General features: G+C 42.7%; 1 protein-coding gene across 5 annotated transcripts in view; it reads right to left on the bottom strand.

Annotated features, from left to right (window-relative positions):
- The window catches only part of AOAH (acyloxyacyl hydrolase), a 244,830-nt gene that overhangs the window by 38,131 nt on the left and 192,972 nt on the right, over positions 1-13,727 (bottom strand). For all 5 annotated transcript variants that reach the window (XM_032483716.1, XM_032483717.1, XM_006191548.3 and 2 more), the window contains 3 exons: positions 10,668-10,704; positions 9,823-9,897; positions 1,042-1,214 (listed from right to left, as the gene is read on the bottom strand). In XM_032483716.1, the coding sequence (XP_032339607.1) occupies positions 1,042-1,214; positions 9,823-9,897; positions 10,668-10,704 (285 nt within the window). The remainder of the gene's footprint in view (positions 1-1,041; positions 1,215-9,822; positions 9,898-10,667; positions 10,705-13,727) is intronic.

Genomic DNA, 13,727 nt, shown 5'->3' with positions numbered 1-13,727 from the left:
GCAGGTCCTTACAATGAGAGACTGGCACAGGTGCTGTGGATCTGGGGTGGAGGGGAGGGTACCCAGGCCTCTTCTTGTAGATACCTATCAGGTAGACCTGAGGCCAGCCCTCTCCACCCCCCTTCCCTGCTTAACTTTCTCTAGTAACACTTATCAGCCTCTGACTTTTGAGTCTTACTCCCACTGGCATATAAGCCTAGGTTGGCAAGGATTTTTGATTATTAAGTTCACTGATGGTTACACAGTGTCTAGAACAGCACCTGGCATATAATACAAATTTTTTGAAAGGACATTCTCCCCTGAAACATGGAAAGAGAGCCCTGCTACACCCAGCTTACATATACAATAAGCTGCGCAACATTTGGGAAGCCACCCAACCTCTCTGAGCCTTAGTTTTTTCATCTATAAAATGAGATTAATGGAAACACTTATCTCACAGAATTGCTTTAGGGATCAGCATGGCAGAACTTCCTAAGGTAAATTACTACTACTTTCACAATGTTTGTAAAGCATTTGGAATGCTAGAGATGCTGTTAGAAGTTTCTTGGAACTTTAAAGCATTTCAGAGCTAAGGACTCCGAGAGAGTGCAGAAGCAGGGAGCAAGTCCGCTGGAGGACGCTGTTCTACAGAATTCTAACTGGCCTTGAGTGCACAGAATTCATTAGACTCCTGGCCATCAGGGGGCACTCACCACCGAGGTTTGCAGAAATCCTTCCCTTTGACTCCTGTTTGTCCCCTTTCTGTCTCTTGTCTGGACTGATTCAGTGGCTCGTTCTAGATTTCACCTTCAACAAAGGAATTTCCTGATTTAAACTCTTATCTTTCAATTTGTCCTAATTCTTTACTAACTACATCTGCCCTTTCTGACTTTGGATTCAGTTCTGCCCACCTTTGGACCCTGACCTTTAGATCTCGGCACTCTTCCCTTCATCTGTTCTGGTGGCACTTTAGGTGTAAACCTATACCGTTTGAACTACATATATTTGAGCTACGAATACGTTAACATTATTAAAGAGTAAAAAACGTCGTCAAACTGATACCGAGAGGATGATATCTGTTGTGCAAATTATCCCAGAGAAAGGTTCCATCTGGTAAACCGTATAAAATAACATGGCTGCCGTTGGGCAGGTGGGAGTTTAGATGCTGCAGAGTCTGCATGACGCTGGAGTACAGTTTCTCAGGAGTGGTCATTTCTGGGACTGGGTCCCTATTCCTATTGTCAAAAGGAACAGAAAATAACTTAGGGGATTACATGGATAAATGCATGCAAATACAAGACACGCCCTCCTCCCCCACCACGCACACACAGTGTAATGGGTATTGGTATTACTTGCTAAATATTTCTGGTTTCCTGACTCCCTTGGGGTTGGGTGGGCCATTGACTGGTCTGGACCATGAGTTGTGAGCAGAAGTGACATGTGACATGTTTGGTAGTACAAGAGCCTCTAGAATGCCCTTTCTCTTTGCCATGGGTCTGGGCAATGTTCTACATAGCAGCTGCTTCACCAGTCTGAGTCCTGGAACAGAGCTCAGTGGTGATCCCTGATGGACAATGTAGTGTGAGTGAGTAAATATTTATTACTTCATGCTACTAAGATTTTAGGAGCTGTTTGTTCCTGCAGCATGATTTTACCTATCCTGACTAATACACACATTAATGGAATTGAATGAGTCTGGTATTGCTTATTATTTGTTTGACACTTTGAGATCTGCAACTTGGTTTTTAAAACTTGTCACATATACCACAGTCAGAGAAACAGAATTTCACTGAGAAATGAAGTGACATTATGTTTCCACACTACATCCTTCCTTTCTACACTGAATCTGAACTTTCACAAATTTCCTGATAGACTGCTCTTCCAGGCTGTACAACAATCTCTGTCAACAGACAATTCCCGTGTGCATCATTGCCTTTCTCTGTGTAGCAGTGCTTGTGCTCTATAGAGAATATTTCGAATTTTAAATTATATTTTAATCTCCTTGTTCACAAAAGTTAGTGAAGACAAAAAAAAAAGTGCTGAAAGTAGTTACAAGAGCATGCTTTTAAAATTAAAGAAGTTAAGATGAAGATGTAAATCATAAATAAATTGAAAGTAGCAAATCTTAAGCTTCAATCAGACATTTATTGAATTTAAGCTGGTTGACTTACTTTCATCTGGTTTGGAAAAGAACAAAAGTAAGAAATGTACAAAGTACTAGAAATACATCATTGAAAATTCCATTTAATCTTTCTTCCTTTTCTTTTGTTTGTTTGTTTCTTCTTTCTTTCTTGTAATGTTTAAATGGCAAAGTATAAATAGGGATTCTAGAATATTTTTTGGATTTAATATGTAAGTCTACTATTGTTCATTTTTTGCACAGTTGACTTTTGTAGAAGCCTTCAGGAACACGTCAAATTTGAATTAAGATACTAACCTGCATTAACCTGGGAGTAGAATATAGAATTCTCTAAGATTTTTAATCTACTCTTTAGGCTTTAAACTGCCTGTTGTTAACCTAAATAGAATAATGCTATCAGTTGTTTTCTATTTTAAGTCCTTAATATTCCAGATTTACCTAATGATCCTACAGTGATTGAAAAGTGTCCCTCAGAACATGACCTTATTTGGAAATAGGGTCTTTGCAGATGTAATCAGCTAAGATGAGGTCATCCTGGATTAGGGTGGGCCCTAAATACAATGACTAGTGTCCTTGCAAGAAGAGGAGAGATACACAGACACCACACAGGGAAGAAGGCCATGTGAAGCTGGAAATGGAGATGGGAGTTACGTTGCCACCAGCCAAGGAATTCTGAGGACTGCAGGGAGCCATCAGAAGGGTGGGAAGACAGAGAAGGATTTTTCCTAGACACTTCGGAGGGAGCACGGCCCTGTGATGCCTTGACTTCGGACTGCCGGCTTCCGGCACTGTGAGAGAGCACCTTTCTGTTGTTGGAAGTCACCCAGCTTGTAGTGCTCTGTCACTGCAGCTCTAGGGGACCTGAGACATTCCAAACCAGAAAAAGTAAGCTCAGTACTCACAAGCTGGACCTGAGACATAAGAGACACGGGAAGAGGGGACAGAAAGAAGCCCCCAGGAGTCCACTATTGTCACTTATAAGGGAGCTGCTCCTAAACAGATACTGGTGTTGTCATTTTGGAAGGAATTTTTCCAAATGTGTCAAGATTTGAAGTTGGCTTAACTTTTAACCTTGACATTTCTCTTCTGGGAAGTTGTCTTATCATAATATTTCCACAAATGTGCAAAAATGTACATACAAGTATTGCAACATTTCTCGGAATAGAGTAAAATTGGAAAAAGCTAAAAAGCCCGGCCACTTAAATTACAGTACATCCATGCAGTAAAACCCTATACAGCCATTAGAAAGAGTGAAGTCACCAGGTATAGGTGATGGTTGCACAAAATTCTGAATGTACTTAAATGCTGCTCAATTGTTTACTTTAAAATGGTTAATTTTACATTATGTGAATTTCACCTTAATATAATAAAAAATTTTAAAAAGAGTAATCTCTATGTATTAGTATGGAAAAGACTGCTAAAAGTTATTGTCGATTGGAAAGAACAAGTTGCAGAGCAGTAAGCATATTAGTTCATTTCAATGAATATTAATGAGTGTATAAATTAGAATTTGCATAAGGAAAATCTGGATACCAATACACGAAACTGTCTCTTTTGGTTAGCTTGGGGCAGGATGGCAGGGGTTTGGTAGGGAGTGATTCTGGGGACATTCTCACTTCCTAAGCCCTGTATTGTTATTTGACCTTTCTGGCAGCAGGCATTATTTTGTAATCAGAGAAACAGTCAAAAGGAAAGGGATTCTCATATCATTTTTAGTCTTTGTAAAATGAGGAAGAAAACTAAGCTTTAATGGGAAGGGCAGAAAATGTAATTTTATGTTATTTCCTGTCCACCTATTTCATTTAGTCAAATAAAATCACTTCTCAAATTGTTGCTGTTCAGAAGGTGACAGGCTGACCGTCAGCTGGTGTGAGGATCGCACGGGTTAACTTGTAATGAGCAACATGTCCCCATACGGACGAAAAGGTGGGGCAAGTCTGATGTTTGGGCTGCTCACTGTGGTTGATAAATGTGCTTCTACACGAGGTAATGAGTTCCCCGGACTTTGTGAAAGGAAGAGAGGGGGTGGGTTGAGGAGGAGGGGAGAGAGACAAGGAAAGAGAAAAGGATGTCCCATTTTCCAAAACCCCAGCATGTAGAACAGAATACTAAATCCATGTTTTTCATTACCTTGGGGAAAAGTGTATGACTTTATGAGTAAAAAGCTCCCTAGCCTGCATAAAAAGCACTCAGAAGGATTGGAGAACAGGTTGCCTACCTACTAGGGGCAAAAGTCCGATAAGACTTTGACCTGACTTGCAGATGCACAGAAGCACCAGAAAACCCCAGTCTGTGAAGGGGACTCAGGCTGCCTTGTGGATTTGTTCAGACCAGAAGAACCTACCCAGAGTAACCGGGTTTTATCTCCACTGTGTGTTTAGAGTGAGATAGCAGGAGAGAAATAAAGCAAGCTGGGTGTCTACAGCCTGCCTTCTGTCATTGGTACAGCTAGCACGCATGCCTATTAACTTTTGCCTTGGCATCTCGAGGTTTTTTTTTCTGCTGATACAACAGCACTTTGGCACAAAGCAATTATGCTGAGCTAAGGCTCTCCAAACACATAAAGGCAAGATGAGTTAAGATGGAGCAAAGTCTCCCAGACTCCCTATTTAATGATTATTTTTTGGTTAGAGACACAACCCTGATGATAAACAAAGGATCTCAGCTAATTTGCATTTATGAAAGGGCCCCTCACAAATTAAGCAAGCATAACCAAAATGGCTAATTGCTAAGTGAAATCAGAATTGGAAGCCTTGGTGTTTCTGCTGGAACATTCTCCAGTCATCCTTACTCCATCACGTACGGCTAGATAACTTTCATATGTGCATTGCCGGTTAAATCCTGTAGTGTGCATAGCAAAGTTAACCACTTCTTAGTTCAGGCAAAGGGCAAAAGGGTCTGAGCGACAGGCGGTGGGTCACCTCTTCCGGATGTCATGGAAGGTCCCTCTGACTCTGGCCCTGAAAAATTCTCAGTGCCATTTTGATCTGTGTACTCTTTCTCCTCTGGCGATTTCTGAGGGGACTTTGTAATAGTATTTTGGAGATCAAAGAGTCCCAGTGGTTTGGGAAACACCTCCTTGGCCTTCCCTGCTGTCAAAGGCTGAGCGGGCTGAGCTGAGAGTATCTAACCCTCTTCACCCAGGTGCTCCGGAGCCGGTGTCACGTCCACTCTGCCATCCCAGGTTGGCCTGCCCACCCCAGTGCCCTGCATCCATCCTTATACACGTCAGTCACTCAAGGAGGGCTGAGGGGTTGGGGTGTGGGCTTACAGAGGAGAAATATGAAAACCAGGCTGAGAGATGTGATGATGCTCATGACAGGAAAATGAGAGAAGTTGGTGCCCATCGCCAAGCTCTCTCACATCAGGAACACACGGGTGGGGTTGGTACAGATAAAGAACCTCACCTTTGGGGTGGCTCGGAGTCTGTCCTTGTCCTAATGAATTGTGCCTGATCATGCAAAATAAGCCTCATGGCTCAGGTATGGGGCCAGCCATGATCATTTCATTACCCTGGCAGGTGTTCCAGCCAGATTTCACCTGGCTGATGGCAGGTGTGCCCAATCTCAAGGAAGAAGGCAAACAGCCTCCCCGGAAAACATTGCTCAAAGCCAGAGCTAAAGCCCAGAGACAGACCTGTGGTGACTGAGTGCTCAGATGTCACTCATAACCAACTTTTGTGCTTTTGAAACATCCAGGTGATACAGTTAGTTAGCCCTTTTCTTCAGGTCAACCAGTTGCAATCACAGTATTGACCTCCCACCCAACCTCCTTGAAGAGGCATCTTGACACAGACTGGGAATGGGATGGGGGCCCACTGGGCCCACATTACCAGATGCATGAGAGATCCCGGGTCCCATAAAAGTGGACTGTGACCTGGAACATGCTGGCTGGTTGAGAAACTCCTTATCATTCCCTTGAAATGATATTGGCCACCCATACCTCCACGGAGGAGGCTGGGAGAGAGAATTCCTCAGAGCATTCTGTCCATTCCCTTCTCTGCTGGTTTTCCACCACTGATTGGAGAGAATGGATTGTTTCCTGGCTCCTGGCAGTCTGTGACCTATCAGCACCGTGGCTGCTTCCTCTTAGCGGTGCTCATCAGCTATTCTGGCTACATCTGAAGTATCGGCATTGCAGAAAAATGCTTGGGAGCCTGGGACACAGGCAACATCTGTAGGGGGGTACTGGTTCTCTCCATTAAGTGAAAAATGTTTGTTTTATAATTTCTAGGTCTACTTTAAAAAATGGATTAATGTCCATTTATGTGCCTAGTGTTAAATGCTTCTAAATTTTTATCACATTTCCAGTAATCACTATGTTCTTTTCAGGGACGTCATGTTGGGAAATTGGGGAAGGTTTGTCATTGCCCTGCATGGTTTGAGGCACTTGAGGTCATTCCCATTTCTCACTGCTGCCCTTGATACCCAAGACTCTGCTGCTGGAGCTCATCATATTTGCCCGATTTCCAGGAATTTGTCTCCTTCTGTATCACTCACATTCTACCGCTTTTGAAGGCAGTGCTAGGAAAAGCTCAAGGAAGCCACCTTAGCTTCAGCCAGATTGAGTCCAGTTACGTGAGAATGCTAGGTCTATACTACCTTTCTTCTTGAATTCCCGACACTAAAAGCTATCTTCCAATCACGACCGTCATTCATTTAACAGGCATTTGTTAACTACATGAGTTTGCAGAATTAAGAAAGCAGCACATAGCTGCATCACTTCACTAGCATCATCATAAAAAAAGGAAAAGAAAAAAGTCAAGCAAATAGTCTGCAAGTTTTTCCAGGACGGACTTATTATGCAATTCGTCGCTGGCTTGAGCTTTTTATGAAATCACTTTGCTCATTTCGGGTAAACTACTCCACCTTGACGTTCTGACAGATGGGGAGGTAAAGTCGCCATCTGTCTTTATTTTTCTAACCCCTCCACAGGACGTTGCAGAGTGGGCACCGCGGGCACATCCCACACTGCCAACTCCATCCTTTCACCCAAATGCTGGCTGTTTCTCTGCCCAGATCCCCGGAGTGGAGAGAGGCTGGCACCAGTCTCTGGCTGATGTCTGCCCTTTGGCTCTTTGGAAAGGGAGGAGCAGAGCTGGACTGGAGGGGCCTCTGGGTGTGCAGCTTCTGCTGCAAAAGTGCAGTTTCAGGGATTTTGACTTTTGGACTCAAAGCCCCTTTCTGAAAGTGTTCTTTACCCAGGATAACCAGCCTTACTTGGTGGGGACAGGATCCAGAGGTTAGAGGGACACTGGCTGATCTGACCATAGGTTTGTTCTATTTTGTGATGGGATTGGAGGCTGAAGCCCATAGCTTCTCCTTCCCTAAGCTCCTTGAGGTCAAGGACAGTGGCCTCCTTGCCATTGTATCTCAGAGCTAGGCACAGAGCTTGGCACTCATAGACGGTCAATACATACTTGTTAAAGTGAATGCAGAAAAAAAAAGCAAGTAAGCAAGTGTGGACTGTAGAAAGAGCACAGACTTCAGTCAAAGAACCTGATTTGGCTCTCAGCTTTGCTGTTCACTGCTGGTAGAAGGAAGTTCCTTATCTAACCTTGCCGAACCTGTTTCCTCCTTTGTGAAATGCGACACTCACACTTGCCCCTTAGAGCTGCTGCAGAGTGGTGTGGCTCTTGGCTCATGGAAGGTTTTGGGGGTGTTTGCTCTTTATTGGAGAGTTCCAGGTGGCTCATCACAGAGCTACCTGTGGGGACTTTGGTCCCCAGCATGGAGCCTTGGCAGACTTGGGGTTCTGGGGGCTGCCAAGGCCGAGCACGTCAGCATCTCTGGATCACAGTGTGGTATGTCCTGCCCTGAACTCACTTCACTGATTAGGTCTGCACCTCCTTTAGCACAAGGGTTCTGGGGCTCTCATGGAGGTGGCCGTGAAGGCAAACACACTTTAACAGTACTGAACTGTGTCTCTCACACAGGCTTAGAAAGCCTGGTGAGTGAAGTATGGGAAAGCAAAAGGGGCGCAGTGAGCAGGTGGCTACTCCTAGCACCACTTGGGTTGCAGTCCAGCTCTGCCATCAGTCAATTAATTGGGCAAGTCACATAACCTCTCTTGGCTTTACTTTTCTATTTTCCAAAATGGTGGGTGGGTGGCTACAGGGGAATTGTTTTAGATCTGATCTCACCTTTTTTTTTTTCCCCTTTTTGGCCATGATCACAGGACAGATGGCATTCACATGTGTGGCGTATTCTTAGGGGTACACACAGACACAGATTTTGAGAAGCCTTCCAAACTGTTGTGGGGGAAAGAAGGCGTTCAGCATTTTAAAATCACTACTGATATTAGTAGTTTAGCAAAATGACTTTCTCACTATGGGCCATGGGCATACATAGGATTAGCTATGAATTATATGCAGTTCCTTTGCAAAGTTCCAAGTCTATGCTGTCTCTACCATATGAGTACGTAAATCAGAATATGAGTGAGGAAGCTGTTCCTATGGGGTGGCTGTGATTTTATTTAAAAATGGTGGCCTTATTTTATTTAAAAAGTCATGATTCTTAGTCTTGGATTTTTGTCTAGCAGTAGCATATTTCTTGTGATACAACTCAGAACTGATCACGACACACCCATTTGTTGTGAGTCAGAACAAAGAATGAATGGATCAGATAGTTTTAAAAGGGTCTTAAAAAAAAAAGGGTCTTGAGATGTAGTATATATATACATATATGTATATATAGACAGTGGAATACTACTCAGCCATAAAAAAGAATAAAACAATGCCATTTGCAGCAACAAGGATGGACCTGGGGATTGTCATTCTAAGTGAAGTAAACCAGAAAGAGAAAGAAAGATATCATATGATAAATCATTTATATGTGGAATCTAAAAAGAATACACAAATGAACTTATTTATAAAACAGAAATAGACTCAGAGATATAGAGAACAAACTTATGGTAACTGGGGGAGGGGAAGGGGGAGGGGATAAATTGGGAGTTTGAGATTTGCAGATACTAACTACTGCATATAAAATAGATAAACAAGTTTCTACTGTATAGCCTAGGGAACTATATTCAATATCTTGTAGTAACCTATGATAAAAAAGAATAGGAAAACAAAAAAATACTAAAAAAAAAAAAAAAAAAAAAAAGAAAAGGAAACTCATAGAAAAAGAGATCAAGTTTGTGGTTACCAGAGGTGGAGGGGTGGAGGAAGGGGGAACTGGAGGAAGGTACTCAAAAGGGACAAACTCCCATTCATAAGATAAATAAGTACTAGGAACAGAATGTACAACATGTTAAGTATAATTAACACTGTTGTATGATATGTAGGAAAGTAATTAAGAGAGTAAATCCTGTGAATTCTCTTCACAAGGAGAAAAATTTTGCTGTTTTCTCTTTTTTCTTTCTTTCCTTTTTATTGTATCCATATGAGGAGATGGATGTTAGCTGAACCTATTGTGGTACTTATTTCATAATTTATGTATATCAGACCATCATGCTGCACAACTTAAAACTTATGCAGTGATGTATATTAATTATTTCTCAATAAAACTGGGGGAAAAATCAAAAATAAAAAGAGGGTCTTTCAGCGTTGTAAGTTGCTTCTGTTGATTTCATGTGTTTCTGGGACTTGCTAAGACACAGAATGTCAATTCAGCAACAGGCTCCTGTAAAAGAGCTGAGTCGAGTGCAGAAGAGGGGAAACCCAGAGTCAAAGAATTTTCAAAACTTTCTCAGTAACTCACCCACTGCAGACATCGTTTCCAATCATGGCATAGATGACAATGGCTGGCTGGTCCAACAGCTGGTTCCTAGACAAACTGAGAAGCCATAGATGGAATCTGAATGTCAAAGACTTGGAAGCCTAGTTTTGTAACCAACCAATCTGTGAAAGAATCTTTGTATGACTATCCTCTTGCTAACTTTTTGCATTTTTCTTTCATTCCAGTATCACCATTCCCATTTCCTCTTTCTTCTCTATAATCTCTAACCCACTTCTTCATTAGGAAAAGACCACATAAATGCACAGAATTGAAGAGTAGATTGAAATCTTCAGCAGAGGAACATGCTACCATCTTCATAGCATCTTTAATAGCATTTGTTGTCAATAAACACAGGTGAGTTACCTGGGTTACTTAAGTCCCGATTCGTAGGACACTATGACAGCTGAGGACCTGTAGTCAACTTTGAAAAATCAAGGGTTTCCCAATGTTTCTATTCTATTCTGGGCACCCAGGGCCTTGATTCTGAATTTTAAGCCCAATATGAGCACAAAATTGTTTTCTTATTTGTAAAGCAGGAGTAAGAAACAATCTTTTTTGCCTTTTTCAGACACTTTGGCCATACCTAGGTTTTACCCACTTTGTATACATTTTTATGATCCTTATTTAAGGACATATGCAAATTAATCACTTCTTATGCTCAGTGGCCCAAGAAGTTATAACTTCCCAGTGTTTGGAGAGTGACTAACAAGCTATGGATGCTCAGTACAAGTGATTACTTGGTAACAAGAGAGAGTTTTCATTTATTTTTCAAAATGAGAGACCCAGGTTAAAAAACAACTTCTAATATCCCTCTCTCCACCACTTACCTTTCTATGAATCTCTTCAGGTTTTGGGATGATGCCCCTGAATAATTAAAATTAACAAAATAATTAAAGTTAGAAAGTTCAATTCAGCACTATCATTATGAGAGTTTGATTGATTGCCTTAAATCAGGGAAGAGGCATTATTGTACAGTCAGAGGTCAACCAAACCATCATGCTGCTGGGAATAACTTCATCCTGCAACTCTCTTTAATGGGTTTTCTGTTTACTTGGCATTGTATTAACATAATCCTAAAAATGTTAGAGTCACAGATTTCAAGACATTTCTTAAGCCTGAATGAGTAAACTTTCTAGTAGATGTGAGAAAAATGTATATATCTATCAGCAAAGACAGAAACAATCCAAAGATTAAGGAATGAATTGATGGGTGAGAGAATAGTAAAAAGGATTGAGAGTTGCCCATCTCCTGAGAAAGCCCCATTTGATAGCCTGCTGGTGTTACTGCTCATTCCTGAGGTGTTTCCAGGCTTGCTGGCCTGTGCAAAGTTCAGACTTCAGAGTTGATATTTCAGCTCCTGTAATGTTGTGCATGGCCATCCTCCCCCATCCCCGTGACCACCTGTAATACATCTCTTATATGAAAATTGCATTTATTGAATACTCATTTTATTATAGACACTCTGTTAAGCATTATTAGTTTAGTTAGGCCTTCGTACCACTGTGTGAGGTAGGCATAGAATGGTATAGTATTCCCATTTTATAGATGAGGAAACTGAGGCTCAATTAAAGTAACTTGCCCAAAGCCACACAACTAACAATTTGGGGAACTGAAATTCAAACGCAGTCTCTTCTGTCTGTAATGCTAGGCTCTGGCTCCCTGTGTGACACTGCTTCTCTAGACTGGGAGTCTGGAAAGAGTGAACCCAAATAGGTTTACTGTTTCCTGTCCCTTGGAGGATAGTCTCTGTACTTAGTGAGTAATCCTCAGTTACATTCACATTTAACTCAGGGGACACAGAAGATTTCCCTATAACTTGCAGCTTTGGAAGCGGGGGGTTGGGGGTGGGGAAGGCGAGTGGGTGTCGCTGCAGATCCACGTGGGACAAAGAGCAGTGCAGAGCCAGGAGGAGCAGGCTGGCCTGTCTTCCCTTGAAACTGTGTGACCATGTGGGGCTGCCTGTTTCCACATCCAACTAGATACAAGCTGTATGGACAGCACTGAAGTCCTCCTGGCTGATTCAGGAATGTTAGTACAGTAAATGAATATTGTTTTATTTCCTTTTTTATAGTGGTCAAATATACAACACATAAGTGTAACCATTTTAACCCTTTTTGAGTATGCAATTCAGTGGCGTTAAGTACTTTCACACTGTTGTGCAGCCATCACCACCATCCATCTCCAGAACTCTCCCATTATCCCAAATTGAAGCCCTGGACCCATTAAAGAATAACTCGCTATAAACCCGTCCCCCAGCCTCTGACAACACCATTCTACTTTCTGTCTGTATGCCTTAACCTACTCCAGGTACCTCCTATAGGTGGAATCATACCATATTCGCCTCTTTGGGGCTGGCTTATCTCACTTAGCATCATGTTCTCAAAGTTCATCCATTTGCAGCATGTGCCTTAATTTCCTTCCTTGTAAAGGCTAAATTATGTTCCACTGGATGTACAGGCCACATTTTATTTATCCATTCATCCACTGATGGGCATTTGGGTTGCTTCTACCTTTTGGCTACTGTGAATATGCTGCTATGAACACTGGGGTGTGAGTATCTGTTTAAGGTCCTTATTTTCAATTCTTTTATTTAACTGAAATTGCTGGACCATATGGTAACGTTATGTTTAATTTTTTGAGGACTCATCATTACTGTCTTTGTTTCCTTTTTGTAGTGAGGCATTAAGTATGCATACAGACATACAAATTAAGAGCAGTTATCTTGGCATGCCTGCATTCATTCACCCTCTCCTTTCATTTGTTGAGCACCTGCCACACGCCTGACACACAGTAGGGAGTTAACAGATGCGTTGGACACGTGGCCGCTCTGCCTGAGGGTTACTGTCTGTGGGGGCAGACACATAACTGAACCGGTGAAAGGTTTAATGCAAATCCAAACCCAGAGAACTCAATGTGATCTGAGCTTATTATCTCCCCTCGGAGAAGGTGCCAGATTTTACAACACCGAGTCCTAAACGCAGAGACTAAAGGTAGTTCTGGGTGTGAGATCGCTCTCTCTTGTTCTCAGGAGGGAAGAGCAGGAGGGCAGCTGCCCTGGGGGCCCCCGGGGGCTCCCTCTTCTCCTTGGCCGGGCCCTTCACGCAGTGCCAGTCCCATGACGCTCAACTTCCCATCCTCAGTCAGAGATAATAAATCAGGAGGTGTTTAATTCTCACTCTTTGGTTTTTCTTTTAATGAGAAATGAAAAATAATGAAAGTTCAAGCCAGGAGTGGGAAAAAAAAAATGAATGGACCAGGTCAGGCCAATAATTTTCCTCATTATCCAGGACACAACTGGGAAAATGAGAAGCAGAGAGCAGCATGGAGCTGGGGATGGAGATGAGAGCCTGTCCCGGCATGTCACCCCACATACCCCCACACCCCAACACCCCTCTGCTGCTCAGGACAAGGACGGCAGGCCAGTGGCAGCGGCTTGCGGTGGATTTAAAAGTAGCAATCACAGACATCCGCCCAAGGAGACAGGAAGTGCCCACTCTCCTTCACCCAAATGTTTCTTTCTTCCTGGTGGGTATTTATAATGTGAGCACAGAATTTTCTTTGCTCCGAAGTTGTTGCGGCGTCCATGGTTTCCATTTCCTTTTGGAAATCTCAGTTTCAGGAGATTATGTAATCAGTTTGTGTAATTCCCGTGCCGCTTTCCTTTCTTAGTCCCCTTTCCTGTGGCTCTGCTCCTTTTGCCAGCCCCACCATCCTTTTCTCTCTCTCCCTCCCTGTCTCTGTTTTCTTTCCCCTCCTGTATACAGACTTCCTCTCGGCTGCTGATTTTGCTGCTGATGCTGCTACCATCACAGAAAATCCTTAGTGAAGCCAATGGAACTGGAAGATGGGAGCAGGGAAGACAGCACCCAGCCTGTGGGATGTGGCAA

The sequence above is a fragment of the Camelus ferus genome, chromosome 7, assembly GCF_009834535.1.
Source record: "Camelus ferus isolate YT-003-E chromosome 7, BCGSAC_Cfer_1.0, whole genome shotgun sequence".
In the NCBI taxonomy this organism is placed as follows: domain Eukaryota; kingdom Metazoa; phylum Chordata; class Mammalia; order Artiodactyla; family Camelidae; genus Camelus; species Camelus ferus.
Note: the sequence above shows the minus strand (reverse complement) of the source record. Positions and strands in the feature narration are given on the sequence as shown.